Below are 21,026 nucleotides of genomic sequence, written 5' to 3'. Positions count from 1 at the left end.
GGGATCTGTGGGCGACACTTATGGGGGATCTGTGGGCGACACTATTATGGGGGATCTGTGGGCGACACTATTATGGGGGATCTGTGGGCGACACTATTATGGGGGATCTGTGGGCGACACTATTATGGGGGATCTGTGGACGGCGTAGTTATGGAGAGGGGGATCTGTGGACGGCGTAGTTATGGAGAGGGGGATCTGTGGACGGCGTAGTTATGGAGAGGGGGATCTGTGGACGGCGCAGTTATGGAGAGGGGGATCTGTGGACGGCGCAGTTATGGAGAGGGGGATCTGTGGACGGCGCAGTTATGGAGAGGGGGATCTGTGGACGGCGCAGTTATGGAGAGGGGGATCTGTGGGTGGCGCAGTTATGGAGAGGGGGATCTGTGGGTGGCGCAGTTATGGAGAGGGGGATCTGTGGACGGCGTAGTTATGGAGAGGGGGATATGTGCACTGTTATGGGCATAACAGTGCACAGATCCCCCTTCCCATAGCAGTGCCATACACAGACCCCCCCTCCTCCCCATAGCAGTGCTATACACAGACCCCCCTCCCCATAGCAGTGCCATAGACAGATCCTCCCCCCTCCCCATAGCAGTGCTATACACAGACCCCCCTTCCCATAGCAGTGCCATAGACAGATCCCCCCTTCCCCCTACCCCCTAACCCCTAACAGCCCCGGCCCCGATGCTTGCATCTTTATTTTACCTTTTTACAATGACGCTCCCGCTCCTGTAACAGCCAGGCAGAGCGGACGGCGGCGTAACGTCACTCAATCACGTGACGCGCCCGCTCCGCCCACTTCATGAATGAAGGAGGCGGAGCAGGCGTGTCACGTGAGTGAGTGACGTTACGCCGCCGTCCGCTCTGCCTGGCTGTTACAGGAGCGGGAGCGTCATTGTAAAAAGGTAAAATAAAGATGCAGCGCCCGCCCGCCCGAATAGCAACGAATCGGCGATTATTCGATAACTGGATTCGTCGACAACGAATCCAGTTATCGAATATAATCGATTACATCGATTAATCGTTGCAGCCCTAATTGCATGTTACTTTTTTTGGGTTAAAAATAGTTTTTTCAATTGGCCTTTATTGAACATATTGAGCTGTTCTGTCATAAAGGAGTAACTGTTTTGATAGCTGTGTGACTGTTATTTCCAATTTCACTTTGTGACAGTCATCTAATAAACCTTATCTCTAAACTACTGAGAGGTCATAAACACTTTTTTAAGCCACATTCTTATCAGTGAGATAAGAACTGAGCTATATTGAGTGTAAAATGTCAGAGAGCAGAGATAAGGAGTCTGTCTTCTTCTGGTCTGACAGAAGAGACAGCAAATCCAAAGGGTGCTTCTAGAGCATGTTATCTCTGTAAGGCTACTTTCACACTCGCGTTTGATGCGGATCCATCATGGATCTGCACAGACGGATCTGTTCAGATAATACAAACATCTGCATCCATTCAGAACGGATCAGTTTGTATTATCTTTAACGTAGCCAAGATAGCTCCATCTTGAACACCATTGAAAGTCAATGGAGGACGGATCCGTTTTCTATTGTGCCAGATTGTATCATAGAAAACGGATCCGTCCCCATTGACTTACATTGTGTGTCACGACGGATCAATTTGGCTCAGTTTCGTTTTGCAGCGCTTTGGTGTCTGTCTGACGAAACTGATCCGTTTGGCTCAGTTTCGTCAGGCGGACACCACAAAACAGCAGCGTTTTGGTGTTCGCCTCCAAAGCGGAATGGAGACGGAACGGAGGCAAACTGATGCAATTCGAGCGGATCCTTTTCCATTCAGAATGCATTAGGGCAAAACTGATCCGTTTTGGACCCTAAACGGATCTCACAAACGGAAAGCCAATACGCCAGTGTGAAAGTAGCCTAAATAAAAAAGGACTCCATACTTTTTAATAAAGACCAATTTTAAAAATTATTCTAAGCTCAAAATGTGTACAATGCAATAATTAAAAAAAAAATGCCCCCAAAGGTGTACATAGCCTTTAATGACCCCATTAGTGCCCCCTAGTTTTATTATTTCTCCATTAGTGGCTTCTAGTATTAATAGAGGCAACAGTATTATTAATGCCCCCTTTCCCACTCTTCTTGTGCAAAAAAACAAGATTTTTGTGAAACTCACCTGTAAAATATCTTTCCCGCTTAGTTCATTGGGGGACACAGAACCGTGGGTATACCTGCTTGCTGCCACTAGGAGACGACACTAGGCTGCAAAGTGATAACTCCTCCCCTGCGGCTATATCCCCTCTAGCCTGGAGAGAGCACATCAGTTTGTGCCCAAGCAATAGGAGTAGGAGAAAAACACTATACGGTAAACAACTAATAACTGTCCAATGCCAGTCGAACCGAACCCGAACTGAGGGCCAGCATTTACAGCAAACCTAAATTACTGGGTGGGAGCTGTGTCCCCCAAAGAACTAAGCGAGAAAGAGATTTTACAGGTGAGTTTCACAAAAATCTTGTTTTCTCACTTGTATCATTGGGGGACACAGGACCGTGGGACGTCCTAAAGCAGTCCACGGGGAGGGAAACAAGCCACACGCCCATGGAGAAAAAGACGACCTTGAGGACGCGTAACCCACTACCGCCTGCAAGACCTTGCTGCCGGGAGCAGCCGTCGCCCGTAGGAAGACACCCGGTAAAACTTGGTGATGGTGTGTCCGGAAGACCAAGACACTGCTCTCCACAACTGGAAAGCTGCTGCATGACAGATATGAACCCGAGAAGCGCAGGCCACTGGTCGGGAGGGCCAAGGCTCAACGAACGATGCCTTACCCCGGGGCGGAATGCCCGAGCAGCTGTTAAATGGAAATACGTGGAAAACAGCCCTTGGAGGCTGTCAGCTCTGACAAGGACCTCCAGGAAAAAATTGGCAAAAGTCAGCACAGCGGAAGCACTAGTCATGGACAAGCCAACCTCGGAGGCAAAATCACATGGCTGATAGAGAGCTCAGTCTGTAGAATGCGAGGGGGAAGGAAGAAAAATCCATGTCTGAGAGTACGTGGAAGGGCGACTACCTTTTGTAAAGAAAGAGGATACTGGGCGGAGCACTGCCTTAAGCGCTTGATAAAAGAAAATAAAAATACGAACAAGAAGGCATAGTAACTCTGAAAAACGCTACCAAAACACTGGCTCCTGGTCGCAACTGTGGGAGTAGAACTAAAATCCAAGTCCGCAGGATCCTCCCCTGGCCAGGAGAACGCTCCCTAGGAAGCGGAATATTGGTAGACCAATGCCCTTACAGCTGTAAAGGCTTGTCGTGAGATCTCTAGCGAGAGAAGCTGCCTGAGAAACCACCGAGACAAAAACGCCTGAGCCAGGCATGCCCCACTGCAGGCCAAAGAAATATTACCTCAGAGAAAGGAAAGATAAAGCCAACGAGAGTACATCGGTGATGGGAAGCCCCGTCAGTGACCCCATATTCACAATGTGGCAACCCTGCCTGGAAGGACAGATGAGTGGGACAAAGATGAGAGAAATACTCTTGCCGGGTGGAAAGCGAGTACGACGCCCCACAGCTCCACCGTAGCCGAAGGAACCCTGGGTACGTGGGAAAAATAGTGATGAGCTTCCAGAGTCATATGACCCATGGCTACTGGACAGCTAGACAGAAGAAGATGAACAGTTATCTAGCTCGAGGAGGGAGAGGGAAGGAAAAGTATGCTCCGTACCAGAGAGACGAGACCCTTACTAGCGGTGACCAGACGTGAAAGACACACGCTCTAGCCGTCGTGGGAGACTCTCAGTCCACCACTGGAATGAGCAGTGAAAGAATGACCACCGTTGGCTTGAGGTGACATAGATATTACTCATATCTGAAGAGAGGTAGCATGATGGTGTCACAGCATCAACCATTAAAAACCCAAATCGCGCTTATAATGGCAACCTAGTGTTTGACGAGTGCCGCAAGGACTAAGCTACCCAGTAGAATGCACTCGAAGATAGGTGCTGATCAGCAATGGCAAGTACGCCATTGCCACGCCTCAATTGATGACAGAAGGACAACAGTTGCCAGAGCAACAGGCACTCATAGGTAGTGTAAACCAGAGAGAAGCCAGAGCTAAAGTCAATTGCCTCTGAGACTGACCCACTACAGAACCTATAGGTAATGCAATACTCCGCCTGAAGATGGGGCCATACAAGGGAAGCCACAAGAGTAATGCTAACGCCATACTCCAGCTGAGGAGGAGGCCACCCCGTAGAGGTCACTGATTCTCTGATGAAAAGGCTGTGCAGCAGGAACCCTAGCGTATAATGATGACGCGAACACCCCTTGTGCAGTAGGAGCTACCACATGCTCCGCCAGCGTAAAATGAAAAGGGCGCTGAACAGGAGCAACCGCTGAAGCAGTGGTAGGGTAGAACCCCTACCTGAGGTGAGCTGCCTCACTACAGCGATTACGACCATCTAGTCCTAGCGTGAAGACTTTCCATGTGAAGGAAAAGTCCTTTGTAATGGTCACTGCAGAGTGCCAGCATAACATCCTCACCTAAATAAGGAAGAGTGGTGGGTAAGAATCCAAAGTTAGCGGAATACTCTGCTTGCTGGATGGAAATCAGAGCATTCTGGGTAATGTGACTGACCTGAACGGTGGATGCCCATGGGGATGTGGGGTCTTCTAGGGCACATAAGTGTTGCTGGGTGACCCCCTGAGAGCACAAAGGTCGACATTTTCATGCCCCCAACCCGTGCCAGAAGAACAGAAGGATACAATCTGAAAGTAGCCATAGAATCCTGTGGCCAAATCCGTATGCCACTAGATGGAGAGTACCAGGTACCAGCGGTACCAACTGTTGTCACTGACCACTTTGAAGGAAGCCAAGCATCTAGTGTCATGACGTAGTTAAATTATACCATGTAAAAAATGCTAGTGATTCCCCCGTAAAGGAACATTTGTAGAGGGTAATGCCACAGGAAGCATGTGATGGCGAATGACTAATGGAATAGCATCCAGTGGTAGTGCGATCCTCTGGTTAAGGAAGGGGGTAGCGCGATAGTCAGAAACACAATCCACGCAAGTGTAATTACCCCACCTACTCAATGTCAGAGCAATCATTCCACCTATGACAGAGATATGGATAACATATCCAGCAAGTACTGTAACCCGAGGTAGTGCAAGTACCTCACCTACCGAAGGGGGTAGCGCATACAGTAGGAACTTGCATGCAACGAGTTCAGTACCCGGCGGGAAGAGTTTATGCCCAAGTAAGGAGGCAATGGGTACGTAAACACTGTAACGGCCTTGAGAATGCCATCATGCCACCTAAACAGAGACTAATACATACAGACAGTATTGTATCCAGTGGAACTGCAATTCCGCCACCTACGGAGCTGGTGCTATTGAGACCAGTGCTAGCGCGGTCAGTCCACCTAAGGAAGAGGTAATACATAAGGTAAGTACTGCCACCAGTAGTAGTTCAAATACCACCTAGAGAAGGGGGTAATGCATACCCAGTATCGTAATCTTGGAAGATTGAACAGGATTCTGAGTACGAATAACTGAACACCCCCTCCCCCCCCCCCTCACGGCACTAACCCCTCTATTTTTTTTACCGTCGTTATACCGGTATTGGTATAACGACCAAACTACTCCGAGGGTGTCCTATAGGTCCACTTACTGGATTGCGCAGGTGGAGATTTATCAACCAAACGACCCAGGAGGGTGGGTTGCGAACTCCCAGAGGTCTTGAAAATTTCAGATGTCCTGCACTGGCTTTGTGCAGGTGGAGCACTATTAACCAAACGGCCCGGAGGGCGGATTGGGAAACCTTCCGATGTACACCACTGGATTTGCGCAGTTGGAGCATTATCAACCCAACGGCCACAGAGGGCGGATTGGGAATCCTCCCGATGCACTACACTGGCTTTGCGCCGGTGGAGCACCATCAACCGAACTGCCCGTAGGGTGGATTGGAAATTCTTCAGATGTACTCCACTGGATTTTTCGCAGGAGGAGCATTATCGACCAAACGGCCCCGGAGGGCGGATTGGGAACCCTTCAGATGTACTCCACTGGCTTTGCACAGGTGGAGTACTATCCACCAAACTGCCCGTAGGGTGGATTGGGAATCCTTCAGATGTACTCCACTGGATTTTGCACAGTTGGAGCATTATCAACCAAACGGTCCCGGAGGGTGGATTGGAAACTGTTAGGAATCCTCCACAGATTGGGATCGGGTAAAGGCCCTGGGCATAGAGAGCTCTGTCTGTGAGGAGGGCGGGACCAGTATGGGCGCCCTTTTTTTTTTTTGGGTGAGGACCTAACCTCAAATGGACAAGGCTAGTACTGCAATATTAAGGCACATTTTGCCTGCGGATAGAAACCCAAGGCCCACCCCCCCCCCCCCCCCCCCCCCCGTACCTGAGGGTGGAAGTTGCGGTCGCAAAGCCGGAAACTAAAATTTTCCATGCAGGCCGACTGGAACTCACCACCAGCCGAACAGCGGTACCTGGATCGGTGAAATGAATGAGGCTGCCTGTGCCACTGGCCGCGGAAGCCCACCCGGTGGGCCGTAAACGGCGCGGCCGAGAAGAAATTTGGTAGGCCCGAACGAAGCCGGGGCCTAGATTTGTGGTGCCTGGCCGACTGGGATCTCCGCTCCACCTCCGGAAAACAGAGGTACCCAGAACGGTACTAGCAGGCGCCCAAGCTGTATACCATCTAAAGGTGCGGTGATTGGCCGACCGGGGAGCCCGCCCAGTCGGTCTGAGAAAAGGGGGAACAGAAGGGAGCACAGTAAGCGGTAGTTTCTAAATGACCCCTGCTCGATATTAGATCGGAGGGGTGAGGAGAAAGGGTCTAAAATGCTGCCGTCGTGTTTGTGACTAACCCTTTCGTTGCCCGATTTGTGAGGCGACATGCTGCGACTGGTGGAAGATTCGCAGCCTCCTTAAGAAAGGGCCATGGTGTGAGGGGGACAGGGGAGGGACAGTGATACTCACCTGTCTTCATCTGTGGTCTGCACCCTTAGTCTTGTACCAGCAGGGCCACCCCACGACCGCTGGCACCAGGTATCAGGGGTCCGGGCAGAGAAGGGCTGGAGAGGAGGTGGCCCTCTTGCTGGCGGGAAGCAGGGGAGCGAGGCTGCCCTGGTCCGCTTTGTCTTCTTGGGGAGGCAGGGCGGTGGAACCAGCAACACCGGCCAGCCTCCCAGGGAGACAGGGACGCAAGCGTTCCTGTGCCCCGTCCATGAAATCTGTGAAAAATAACAAAATTAATCAAATCAAAAAAAGGCCACCCTGCTGAGCAGGGAGGTCTGCCTCCTACGACACTAAGCTAAAAACTGATGTGCTTTCTCCAGGCTAGAGGGGGTATAGCCGCAGGGGAGGAGTTATCACTTTTTAGCCTAGTGTCGCCTCCTAGTGGCAGCAAGCAGCTACACCCACGGTCCTGTGTCCCCCAATGATACAAGCGAGAAATTTAAAAACACCTCATCCATTTTATTGCGCTGCGGTGAACACTTGCTGCTCACTGGATGTGCAGGACAGAGTGACGTTTTGCAGGTCCCGCTGCTTCCAGTTAATGCTGCGAAACGTCATCACGCTGGAGCGCAGGTCCTGTCCTGTGCATCCAGTGAGCAGTGCGTGTTCCCCATGGCGCAATCAAATGGATGAGGTTAGTTTTTTTATTTTATTTTTTACACAAGCCGAAGACAGGGCTCAAAGGCTGTACTAATGAGCGCTCTACAATGGAAGCGCTCATTAGTAATAGTACACAGGTGGCACCCCTACATTATGTTTATTAGTGTCAGGCACACTATTTGCTGGGCGCAGTTATTTTTTAGGGCACTGCATGCCAATAATTATTGAAGGGGCACTATTTGGTACTAGTATTTTCAGGTGGTTTATCTGTTTCTGCAGTTTAGTATTGGGGAGCACAGCAGGCACAGGATGGGGTGTTCAGAAGGTTGGAGGATGTTGGAAAAGTAGGAAACTAAGATGTCTGTGTGTCAAACTCTGCAGGGAGAAGAGACGGCTGAAATTAATCATCATGGTGTTCTGGTCTGAAAGGACAAGATGAGGAAAGACAAGATCTAAGAAGACGTCACTGGATGTACAAGGTATGTGGCGCTGTATTAGGCTACTTTCACATCTGCGTTAGTGATTCTGGCAGGCTGTTCCAGCTGAGAATAGCCTGCCGGAATTCACTGGATCCGGCACTGCTGGATGCAGACGGAATGCCCACCGGCACCATTAACCATAATGGGGTGCGGCAGAGATCCGGACACAATCTGGCAGAGAATCAGCGGGACATAAACCGCTGCATGCTGTGGTTTGTGTCCGGACGGATCGTAGTGCCGCAAGTGTGACAGTATTAGGCCTCTTGCACACGGGCCGCAATGCACGAACACTCACCGTGGGGCAGCCGCAGCGGATTCACTTTAATAGGTCCTCGATCCGGCCGTTCCGCAAAAAAGATAGGACATGTTCTATCTTTTTGCGGAACGGAAGTACGGGACGAAACCCCACAGAAGCACTCCGTAGTGCTTCCGTAGGGTCCTGTTCCATGCTTCTGTTCCGCACCATTCCGCATCTCCTGATGTTCGGACCTACTGAAGTAAATGGATCCGCATCCGTGATGCGGAATGCACACGGAATGGTGCCCGTGTATTGCGGATTCGCAAATGTGGTCCGCAATACGGCCACGGAGTGCATTTGTTCGTGTGAAAGTGGCCTTACCTTGTATGTTTTATATTGCTGTATGTAATATTAGGAGGGAATAGGTTAGGTTGAGAATTTGGCATGGGGGGTGGAGGGGCTTAGGCACATTCTTTGCACAGGGGCCCTCTGCTGTCTGTGTCCGCCCCTGGGCGCGTGCTATATTCCCCCAGCAGCAGTCTCTCCCTCCCCCCTGTACTGCTGCTGCCACCAATGAGAGGAGAGAGAAGGGTGGAGGAGGGAAGGGGCTGTGGCCACTGCGCCACCCATGAAGATAACTAAAGTTTAATACAGATACAGAAGGCGGGTGCCGGCGGCAGAATCACATAGTACGGCACCTGAGGGGTTAGGCTACTTTCACACTCGCGTTTGGTGCGGATCTGTCATTGAGCCAGATTGTGTCAGTGAAAACGGATCTGTCCTGACACACAATGTAAGTCAATGGGGACGTTCGGCTCAGTTTCATCAGACGGACACCAGCGTTTTGGTGTCCGTCTCCAAAGCTGAATGGAGACTGATCGGAGGCAAACTGATGCATTCTGAGCGGATCCTTTTCCATTCAGAATGCATTAGGGCAAAACTGATCCGCTTTGGACCGCTTGTGAGAGCCCTGAACGGATCTCAAATGGAAAGCCAAAACACCAGTGTGAAAGTAGCTTAACTTCTGTATCTGTAATAAACGTTTGTTATCTTCATTGGTGGTGCAGTGCGCCCTCCCCCCCGCCCCAGTATTATAATCATTGGTGGCAGTGGCCACAGGGTCCCCTCCGCCCTCCTCATTGGTGGTGCAGTGGCAGCTTCTGATCGGAGCCCCAGCAGTGTAATTGAGGGGCTCCGATCGGTTACCATGGCAGTCAGGACGCTACTGAAGCCCTGGCTGCCATAGTAACCTCCCTGCTGCTGTGTGTACTATGCACGGGACAGCAGGGAGAGTGTGAGATCCTATTCACCCTAGTAGAGATCTATCAGGGTGAATAGAACAAGGGATTTAAAGATCCCAGGTTCTACCCCTAAGGGCTTGTTCACACGAATGTGTGTGACCCGTGCCCGTGCTGTGGCCCGCAATGCACGATCGCCGGCCGTAGGTAAGCCGCATCGGATCGCGGACCCATTCACTTTAATGGGTCCGCGATCTGCCCCTTCCGCAAAATGTTCTATCTTTTTGCAGAACGGAAGTACGGGATAAAACCCCAGGGAAGCACTCCGTAGTGCTTCCGAGGGACCCGTTCTGTGCGTCCGTTCCGCAATTCCGGACCCATTGAAGTGAATGGGTCCGCATCCGTGATGCAGAATGCACACGGAACTGTGGCTGTGTATTGCGGCCCGCAATTTGTGTGCCGCAATACGGCCACGGATCACACACGTTCGTGTGAACTCGCCCTAAGGGGGAAATAGTTATTAAATAAAAAGTAAAAAATAAATATTAAGTATAAATCACCTCCTTTCCCAATTTTACATATAAAATATATAAACAATAAATAAACATATTACATATCGCCACATCCGAAAAGTCCAAACTATTAAAATATAAAAAGATGTGGTGAACGCTGTAATAGAAAAAATATAAAAACAGCGTGATTCGCCATTTTTTTGTCACCTTGTCCCACCAAAAATTGTATAGGACTGTTCGAATTTGGGCCGGACGTTCCATAAAATGCAGAATGCACGCAGCTTTTTTGGTGTTTTATTTTTTTCGCGTGGTATTGAATATCGCAATTATTTTTTATGGTATTGAAATTGAATCAAAATTTTGGTATCATGACAACCCTAGCTGTGACCTCCCTGTACTGTGACATCACTCTTTATTATCCCTGTACTGTGACATCACTGTTTATCTTCCCTGTACTGTGACATCACTTTTTATCTTCCCTGTACTGTGTGACATCACTGTTTATCATCTCTGTACTGGGTGACATCACAGTTTATCTTCCCTGTACTGTGACATCACTGTTTATCATCCCTGTACTGTGTGACATCACTGTTTATCTTCCCTGTACTGTGACATCACTGTTTATCTTCCCTGTGCTGTGACATCACTATATTTATTAACTCTGTACTGTGTGACATCACTGCGTATTATCCCTGTACTGTGATATCACTGTTTATCTTCCCTGTACTGTGACATCACAGTTTATTATCCCTGTGCTGTTACATCACTGTTTATCTTCCCTGTACTGTGACATCACTGTTTATCTTCCCTGTGCGGTGACATCACTATATTTATTAACCCTGTAATGTGTGACATCACTGTGTATTATCCCTGTACTGTGACATCACTGTATTTATTATCCCTGTACTGTACTTGAAATATCATGCTCTGTTCACACACCGTTTTTCCTTCATAACTGGCATATGTACCAAGGAAAACTAGCTTTTGTGCTGGGCATAGGGAAACGGGGACTACAGGCGGTGTTTGATTCTAGAATGCGAATTGCGCACATACCAGTGTTATAGCTGACAGCTGTACAATGGATTTGGCGCGGCAGTGCGCCACCTGCTGGCCGTACGTACACCTACGTAGGAAGTAGACACGTGACAGGGACGCTCAGACTCATCAGGGGACGCAGGCCAGGCACGCGTGGGCAGGGCTTCCATACGCCGTACGACCGACGTACGTGCGTGGTGAAATTCATCTGTGGAGGATATCGTTGAGATTCGGCGCAGTCGTGACGGTAGAGCGGCGCCCTGGACGTTGCCTTCGGTAAGGACGCGGGGTTTTAATCCCATGGCGGCGGCTTAGAGCCCGCAGTCTCTCAGAACAGCAGGTGTAAGGGCTTCTGCACAGTTTCACACAGCGGGGGACGAGTGTGACAGGAGTGGGGGATGGGCGGCCAGTCCAACAGCACTATAACTCATCACTTGGGTCATTTATGGAAAATAATCAACTTTACAGTCAAAATTCTGCTGTATGAAACCGCCCCCCTCCCCCAGTCATTGCATCCTCATTCATAAACTGGAGCCGACAACCCATGTTCTTGTGCCTAATTAGATTGTATAGTTGTCAGAAAGAGATCCTTGTTCTATCCCCCCATCCTTTCACTGGTGTGATGAGCGGCCATTGCAAAATGGGAAGAAAGCGTCTTGTGCGCAGGTTTTTCCACAAACGTGAAGGGTGTCGTCCATAGGAAAAATGTACTAGAAATATACTATATATACACTCCTCACAGTAGGGTAGGGATATTTGGCTTGTGGGTGAAATTTCAGGATGAACCTAAAATGCCTCTAAGCTTTACAGGTGAACTTTATAGGGGTTACCCAGTCCTGATAATGCCCCTCACACGGGTTATACTTACCTTGCTTCCCAGCATCTGTGTTGCTCTTAATCCCCACATGGCCGCTGCTGCATCATCATCATCTCCTTGTCGTGTGACTCACAACATCTGGTGAGGTGGGGGGAGATGAGGACCAAATTACAGGCCGCGACCGGAACGAGCCTCAAAAGTGTCATATACTACGCTTAGGAGGATTGTTCCCGGCGCGGCCTACTATTGGCTGCCTATATCCCCATAAGTTGTGAGACGCGCGAAGAGGAGATGCAGCAGCAGCAGCAGCAGCAGCAGCAGCAGCAGCAGCAGCAGCCGCCGCCGCCGCCATGCGGGGATTAGGACAAACACAGGTGCTGGGGATAAAGGTAAGTATAACCCGTGTGAGGGGCCCGGGCATTTTGGGTGGCATTATCAGAGTTGGATAACCCCCTATAAGTTCACCCATAAAGTGATGGGCGTCAAGGAGAGCGCTATCCATCAGCCACTCTTGTCACCAGATGAGCCTTTGGTGGTCTCACAGTGTGGCCAGGTGTGTCTAGTCAATACAGAACCGCCCTACACTGTGCGCAAACACATGATTACAGTTTTCCAACCACCAGTCCATGGGCACGGATGAAGAACAATAATTTAAATTATTATTAACCGTTTTTGTTTTTATTATACAAGTTTCTTTTGTGTTTGTTTTTATCCAGGTTTCGAAAATGGAAGGAGAGTCGTCCTACAACAAAGGTAAATGTATTGAGCTTATAAACCAAGGAGCTGAGTAAAATGGTTTCGTAGGCTGATGGCTCTTTCTTCTTGTCCCCACACAGCGGAGGTGGTTTACGTTTCTCATGTAGAAGATGCTGTGACGTTCTGGGGGCAGGTAGGAGAAGAGCAGACGGTCATGTTCTGCAGTGTCCCCTTTATGTTGGCACCGTTTTTTTCATGCTTGGTGATATTAGACTAAGGCTACTTTCACACTAGCGTTCGATCGGATCCGTTCTGAACGGATCCGATCATATTAATGCAGACGGAGGCTCCGTTCAGAACGGATCCGTCTGCATTAAAATGCCAAAAAAAAGCTAAGTGTGAAAATAGCCTCGGACGGATCCATCCAGACTTTCAATGTAAAGTCAATGGGGGACGGATCCGCCTGAAGATTGAGCCATATTGTGGCATCTTCAAACGGATCCGTCCCCATTGACTTACATTGTAAGTCTGGACGGATCCGTACGCCTCCGCACGGCCAGGCGGACACCCGAACGCTGCAAGCAGCGTTCAGCTGTCCGCCTGTCCGTGCGGAGGCGAGCGGAGCGGAGGCTTAACGCCGCCAGACTGATGCAGTCTGAGCGGATCCGCTCCATTCAGACTGCATCAGGGCTGGACGGCTGCGTTCGGGTCCGCTCGTGAGCCCCTTCAAACGGAGCTCACGAGCGGACACCCGAACGCTAGTGTGAAAGCAGCCTCAAATGTAATGTATATCATGTTTTTTTCTGTGTACAACTGGTGCGGGCACAGGCAGTATCCTCCATTACGCCAACTCATAAAGACATCAGCTTATATTCAGTATATAAGACTAGGTTAAAGGATTATGCCAATCTCAGCATTGACGGCATAGCCACAGGATATACAGAAATATCTGATAGGTGCAGGACTGACCTCTGGGACCACCGCAGTCTCATCTTGTAGCGGCTGTAAATGGAGAGTGTGGCTCTCGCCATTGATCTCTATGGGTGTTCTGAAAATAAGTGAGTAAGCAATAAGCATACTACTCTGCTATTTTCAGAAGGGAATTGAGAGCCATGTGTGCACCTCTGCAATCACAGCAGCCGTGAGATGGGAGAATTGTTGTCTCTAGACCCTTACTGTAGTCCATCAGGTTAATCAGATTGTGTATGACAGATGCTGATATTATGGAGGTGCATTTCAGAAATGTTAAATATTTTCTAAAACAGGCAGTACACAGAATTCATGACATTTCAGAAATAAGTGAATCTTTGGCAAAGTTTTGCCCAACTATGAACACTGTCTTTGGAGTTCCTGATCTTGACAAGGTAAAATTTATCTATTTTATGTTTAATTTGTATTTTTTACATGACTCATGTTACAATCAAGGGTATTTCATAAAACATATAAATACAGTTTTTTTCCGGCGTATAAGACGACTGGGAGCATAAGACGACCCCCGACTTTTTCGTTTTAAAATATAGGGTTTGGGCTATACTCGCCGTATAAGACTAGCCCTCCCTGTCTCCAAGACTATCTTCTCCAGTCCAGGGAACTGACCATGGCAGCCAGGGCTTCAGTAGCATCCTTGCTGCCATGGTAACCGATCGGAGCCCAGCAATTACACTGGGTTAAATGAGTTATCCAGAATCTCATTGTTGTAATAAAAAATATACTGTACTATTGTTAACCCCACTTGTGGTTTATGTTATAGATATGCAAATTACCAGTACCTTTGTGCCCAGCCGCGCCCTGAATCCTCTATCCCAGCACTGCCCCTCCCTTAATTTATTCACTGCTCTTCGTGTTTTTTTTAATCTCCTGAAGCTGCCCATAATCTAGCCCATGCGCAGTTAGTTGACGCTGTCTCCTCTATTCCCTCCTCCCTCACAGCAAGAACGAGCAAGTGCCCCAACTAACTGCGCATGCGTGAGATTACGAGTGGCTTCAAAAGATAAAAAAAAAAAAGTGTAGTGAATTAGGACTGCAGCTAACGATTATTTGAATAATCAATTAGTTGTCGATTAATTTCATTGATCGGGAAAAAAAACCAAATGACAAAAAAAGGGGTTTATATGATTTTACTTGAAAAATTATGTACAAAGGCGCACACAGGGGACCAAGGGCACAGAAAGGGCCAGGGTGGCGTACATAGGGGTCAAGGGGGTAGAGACAAGGCCTGGGGGGGCACAGATAAGGGCCAGAGGGGCGCAGTCAGGTCTGGGGCTGTGCTGAAAGGGCCAGGGGAGGCACAGACAAGGGCGAGGGGCTGCGCTGACAAGGGCAAGGGGGGCATTGCTTTAATTATCTGTCCTGACCTAATCTATCTTTTTCTTTTCACATTCCCAGTTTCCCACATAGGAACTACAAGGGAAAAGATGGTGGGTCCATTGCCATGGGTGATCTGTGGATGGCACTGTTAACTGCGGCGGTGCGGGAATTATGGGACCCGCAGGCATAGTGCCTGACCGCCCGCATATTCGATAACGGGATTTGTCGACAACGAATCCCGTTATCGAATATTATCGATAACGTTGATTAATCGTTGCAGCCCTACAGCAAATAAATTGAGAGGGGCTTCGGATTCGGGGCGCAGCAGCACAGAGGGGAGGGAGGGACTGCTTCCTTCTCCCCTGTGCTAGATTATACCCGGCGTATAAGACTACCTCTGACTTTTGAAAATAATTTCTAGTGTTAGAAAGTCGTCTTATACGCCGGAAAATACGGTATATAGTAACATTAGTACATAAGGCCGAAAAAAGACATTTGTCCATCCAGTTCGGCCTGTCATCCTGCAAGTTGATCCAGAGGAAGGCAAAAAAGAAACTGTGAGGTAGAAGCCAATTTTCCCCACTTTAGGGGAATAAAAAATTCCTTCTCGACTCCAATCAGGCAATCAGAATAACTCCCTGGATCAACGACCCCTCTAGAAAATACCCTGTAATATTATTACGCTCCAGAAATACATCCAGGCCCCTCTTGAATTCCTTTATAGTACTCACCATCACCACCTCCTCAGGCAGAGAGTTCCATAGTCTTACTGCTCTTACCGTAAAGAATCCTTTTCTATGTTTGTGTACAAACCTTCTTTCCTCCAGACGCAGAGGATGTCCCCTCATCACAGTCACAGTCCTGGGGATAAATAGATAATGGGATAGATCTCTGTACTGACCCCTGATATATTTATACATATTAATTAGATCTCCCCTCAGTCGTCCTTTTTCTAAAGTGAATAACCCTAATTTTGATAATCTTTCAGGGTACTGTAGTTGCCCCATTCCAGTTATTACTTTAGTTGCCCTCCTCTGGACCCTCTCCAGCTCTGCTATGTCTGCCTTGTTTACAGGAGCCCAGAACTGTACACAGTACTCCATGTGTGGTCTGACTATTAGACATTAAAGTGCATCTGTCAGTAGATTCGTACCTATGAAATTGGCGACCACTTAAAGGGGTTGTCCAGGATTTTTTATTTTTTTTTATTTTTTTATTCTGCTACTCCCAAGCCCAACAGTACCTATGAAGAGATCTGAACTTACCTACTCCTCTCCATTCTGGCTCCATATCCTTCACAGGACCTCCAGTTCCTGCCTGTTAACTCCCTGCACAGATGAAATGGGTGGGGGCCGGGCTCACGGGCACCGGTGCAACCAATTACTAATTTTGGTGGTTTCCTAAAGTGGCATGTTGCTGCTGGCTCATGTGCCGCTTGGGGTTGCATCACTTGTGAGGCCAGTTATTGGCTGTAGTGGCTCATATGACCCCCATCCATGCAGGAAGCTGACAAGTGGGGGCTGGATATCCGTCTGGGAGCCTCGTAGTTGGAACTGAGCAGCTGGGAACAGGTAAGTATAGATTTCTTCTCAGGTACCACTGGGTGGGTGAGGAATAAAAAAAAACCAAAAAACTAAAACTGGGCAACCCCTTTAAAAACAAAAGAACAGATGCTCGCTCTCCATTCCTGTGCTGCTCTGTTCCTGCTGCCCTCCATTTCATGTCTCAGCTGAACACGCCAGGAAGGTCTGCTCAGCCACTCGCTGGCTGAAGCGGGTTACCCCTAAGTTAATTACATGTGGGACCCTTAAGTTTAAAGTAGTGGATGGCATTTTCATAGGTTGGCAGGTGTCAACCTTAAATGAGTTGTCACATCCCCACTGCAGTTCTAGTTATGTGCCTGAATCTGCTTTGCCTAAAGGAAGAAATGCACTTGCCTAGTGCCAGCAGCTAAGAGTACTTTCACACTAGTGTTTTTGTTTTCCGTCACAGGGGCTCAATACCGGAAAAAAACCCTGATCAGTTTTATCCTAATGCATCTCAATGGCGAGCAATCGGTTCAGTTTGCATCAGGATGCATCCGTTCAGTCCCTCTTACATTTTTTGGGGCGGAGAAAATACTGCAGTATGCTGCAGTTTTCTCTCCGGCCAAAAATCCTGAACACTTGCTGGAATGCCAGATCCGGCATTCATTTCCATTGAAATGCATTAATGCCAGATCCGGCCCAAAGTGTTCCGGAAAAACTGACTTGGTTTTGCGGTCTGCGCAGACCTATAAAAAATGAGAAAAAATAAATACCAGATCTGTTTTTCCAGATGACAACAAGAAAGACAGATCCGGTATTGCAATGCATTTATGAGACTCATCCGGATCCGTCTCACAAATGCATCTGTTTGCTTGGGATTGTCTGATCCGGCAGGTAGTTCCGGCGACAGAACTGTCTGCCGAAATCCTCTGCTGCAAGTGTGGAAGTACCCTAACATAACAAATTGTTTGGAAATGTATGTAAGGTAATGTCTCATTTCCTTATTTTCCAGGTTTATGGTGGTTTGTTTTCAGCAGATAAATGCTGGTACAGATGTAAACTTCTGCATGTGGTTAGTGATGAGCAGGTAAGTATCATATTTTGGAGGTCAGTGCTAGCTGTACAGATGCATTTTGTTTTTGGTCTATGCGTTTATATTTTTATTTTTTCTTCTAGTGTCCACATCAGAGCAATCATTTTTTCAAAACATACATTGTTGGACATTGTCTCAAAGTATCAGTTCATGTACCCCAACAGGTGTCTCCAGAAGCTGCTCCTTAATTACTACTGTACCCTGGTGGCACCAGGGGAGTAATAGCTCTAGGCTAAATTCTCAATCCTGAGTGTTCTGAGTCTGACCACAGGTTTTACTGACCAGAACTCACAGCATCCTAGGGATCTACAGTGCTGTGAGTTCAGGTCAATTAGAGTCACAGAATTTTCATAAAACTTTAGATTTTTCACACAGACATATCAAAGGTTTTGGTTGGTGGGGTTCTGGATGCTGAGAACTCCACGATCACTAGAAGGAGAAAGAAGCGGTGTCTCCTCACTGCAGCGGACGGAATCGACTTTCCATTGAGTCCATCTCGCTTCCACTACTGCAGCGACACATCAAACGTTTTATGAAAATGCATTAGGGGAGATTTATCAAAACTTGTTTAAAGGAAAACTGCCCATAGAAAACAATCAGATTCAATCTTTCATTTTATGACCCTTGTGACTCTTTTAAAGGATATGGCCAGCTTTGTAAAAAATAAAAATAAAATTTATGGAGAAAATCATTTCTCCAATTGGTTCTATTTTTATTTATTTATTTTTTGTTCTACAGCCTGCTGTGTTTTCTATCCGTCATCTGACGGATTTTCTGTAACTCCTCCTGTGTGCACAGTGCGTCTCCCTCTCCCTCCTCCCCCACTTGTGTATCAGAAGCTGCCAGGTCTGGCACACGTGAAGCGCGACCCTTACGGACATCTCTCTCACCAGGAGCAGCCCCAGACTACATTGTGGTTACAGGACCTGTGGTGTCATGTAATCAGTCATGTGTGTGGGAGGAGTTGGGAGAACACGGGCTCGGCGTAGGACTGTGCTGGTGGAGAATGCAGAGGTACTTTATGTATGGAAGGTGTGTGTGTGTGTGTGACGAATACGACACCTCTTTCCTGCTTGACGTCGCCTACGTCGAGCTCATGAGATGCGGTATGGTCACGGGTTACAATAAACAGCCCTAACTAGGACAAAACACGGACGTGGGGATTCGTGATTGAGATACAAGACAGCCCAAGATTAAATTATATATTTCTCGTGCGTGGCATTGGGGGACACAGCACCATGGGTATATGCCCAGCTGCCACTAGGAGGCTGACACTAGAAACAAAAAAGTGTTGGCTCCACCCAGGTGGGCTATACCCCTCTGCTAGAGCCAGAACAACTCAGTCTAGTTCTAGTGTCCGTAGGAGGCAGACATGACCTGCTAGCAGGTCCTTTTTCTGCTAATTTTTTATTTTATTTTTATTTCTTTTAATTTTTTCCTCTACAGGTAGCAGGGGCGGCTCCATCGTGTTCCACCTTAGTTGCCCCCCTGCGGGCGCGTACTCGGTACCTTGCAGCCACCCAGTCCCCAACGTGACCTGCTTCTGCAGTGGATTCCGGCGGACCCACGGTTCCGTGTTGAGTCCGCCGAGGGGGTGGTCATGCTGCGCCTGAACTAATCGGAGGGTGAGTATGAGCTTCGGCCCCAACCCATCTTCCCCTAGTATAGCTGGGCCTTTGGGGGGGCACCTCTCCTTCACTCTCCTTCTCAGGGCCTTCTGGAGCCTTTTTTAATGGAGATCGGCTCCTTTAAGACGGCCATTTTCGGCCTTCGCCCTTTCCTACCTCGGTGGCTGTGTCCTCTCCTCTGCCTGTCCTCGGCGCTGTCTGTTTTATTCCTGCGCTGGCGGGCGGGGGTTGCCGGCGGCGGCGCTTTCCTCTGCGTCCGACTGCGCCCTGAGGGTGGGGAGCGCATACTAGAGGCCGCGGCTTTTGCTCGGCCTAGGCCGCGGTCACGTGGGCGGGCGTCGTCTCCGCCTCCTGCGCTTCCCGGGCTTCCTCTCTTGCCCCTCCCCTTGTGGGCGTTCCTCCCGAGGTCTCTCTTCCTTCCGCCCAATCCAGCGCCAGCGCGGGCTGCTAGGGGGGCGGTTCTTCTGCCGAACGGCTTCTCTGTGCCTGGGCTGAGCGGTCGCGTGCGTCGCCATATCCTCCTGCGCTCCGGATCCTCCAGCGCTCGTTTTTTCTGGGACACAGCACCATTGGTCGTGGTAGGCAGCCTCTGGCTGACTTCTTCTTTTCAGGTTCCACCACCGCCATCATGTCTTCCTCTGGTCAGGCCCCCACTCCCCCTGCCGCCATTTCCACTCATTACGCTTGCTCTGTGTGTAATAGGAAGTTCCCATGCGGCCAGCCTACGTCCCTCTGTGTGCAGTGCCTCACCCCCGGGCCCGCCCAGTCCGCTCCTGCGGCCTCTACCTTGTCGGTTCTCCCGGAATGGGCTGCTACCCTGTCCCAGGCCATAGGTAGCCTTGCTAGCCTCTCCCAATCCCTGGCACAGTCTCTGGACAGTCTCCCTGCCCAGATTGCGGCCGCTTCTGGCAGGGCCTCTACCGCTGGTGATGCGCCTGGCGATGGTTCCCATCCTCGCTCCGGCTCTCGGTCCCGCAAACGACCACGTACGGTCTCGGCTGGGTCCCACTCCTCCTCAGTTTCCCCGGATCGCTCCCCGGCTAGGTCTGAGTCCGGTGAGATTTCTTCTTCAGCCGCTTCCGCCGCTCCTGGGGACTCCTCCGCTTCAGATTCTGAATCTGAGCGGTGTTCGGCGATGTCGGCAGCCGTGCAGGATCTCATCAGGGCCGTTCGGGACGCACTCCACGTACAGGACGTCCCCTCGTCCTCCTCCCTGGAGGCGGTGTCCTTCCGCCGCTCTAAGCGGTCCACGGTGGTTTTTCCCAATCACGAGGACCTGGACGCTCTCCTTGCCAAGGAGTGGCGTCACCCTGACCGGCGCCTTCATCTCACCAAGGCTTCTGATGTCCCTTATCCTTTCTCTGAGGATTCGGTCAATCTCTGGACGATTCCCCCCCTGGTGGATCCTCAGGTCGCTCGTCTGGCGAAGGCTACTACGCTTCCCCTGGCTGATGCGGCTTCCTTGTCGGATCCCGCTGATAAACGGGTCGACTCCTTGGCCAAGTCCGTTTTCATAGCGGCGGGCGCCGCCATCCGCCCTGCGTTTGCCGCCTCTTGGGTCGCCAAGGCATGCGCTGTTTGGGCAAAGCAGCTTCTCCGTGCCTTACCTGCTGACTCTGACCAGGGGGACTTGGCAGTGCTTGCCTCCCAGATCTATCAGGCCTCCAAGTTTCTTTGTGACGCCTCTATGGAATCGGCTCGCCGCTCTGGGCGTGCGGCCGCCAACTCTGTGGCTATCCGCCGCACCATCTGGCTTCGTTCCTGGGCGGCGGACGCCGCCTCTAAGAAGGCTCTTATCTCTCTTCCCTTTCTCGGTGGAAAGCTTTTTGGGAAACGCTTAGAGGAGCTCATCTCCGAGGCC

At 49.7% G+C, this 21,026-nt stretch overlaps 1 protein-coding gene across 1 annotated transcript in view; it reads left to right on the top strand.

The window, feature by feature from the left end:
* The window catches only part of STK31 (serine/threonine kinase 31), a 250,414-nt gene that overhangs the window by 14,764 nt on the left and 214,624 nt on the right, over nt 1-21,026 (top strand). The window contains exons 2-6 of the mRNA XM_044295539.1: nt 7,978-8,075; nt 12,632-12,668; nt 12,752-12,804; nt 13,877-13,975; nt 17,457-17,531. Of these exons, the coding sequence (XP_044151474.1) occupies nt 8,067-8,075; nt 12,632-12,668; nt 12,752-12,804; nt 13,877-13,975; nt 17,457-17,531 (273 nt within the window). The 5' untranslated portion in view covers nt 7,978-8,066. The remainder of the gene's footprint in view (nt 1-7,977; nt 8,076-12,631; nt 12,669-12,751; nt 12,805-13,876; nt 13,976-17,456; nt 17,532-21,026) is intronic.

This window comes from Bufo gargarizans, chromosome 5, assembly GCF_014858855.1.
Source record: "Bufo gargarizans isolate SCDJY-AF-19 chromosome 5, ASM1485885v1, whole genome shotgun sequence".
Classification (NCBI taxonomy): Eukaryota; Metazoa; Chordata; class Amphibia; order Anura; family Bufonidae; genus Bufo; species Bufo gargarizans.
Note: the sequence above shows the minus strand (reverse complement) of the source record. Positions and strands in the feature narration are given on the sequence as shown.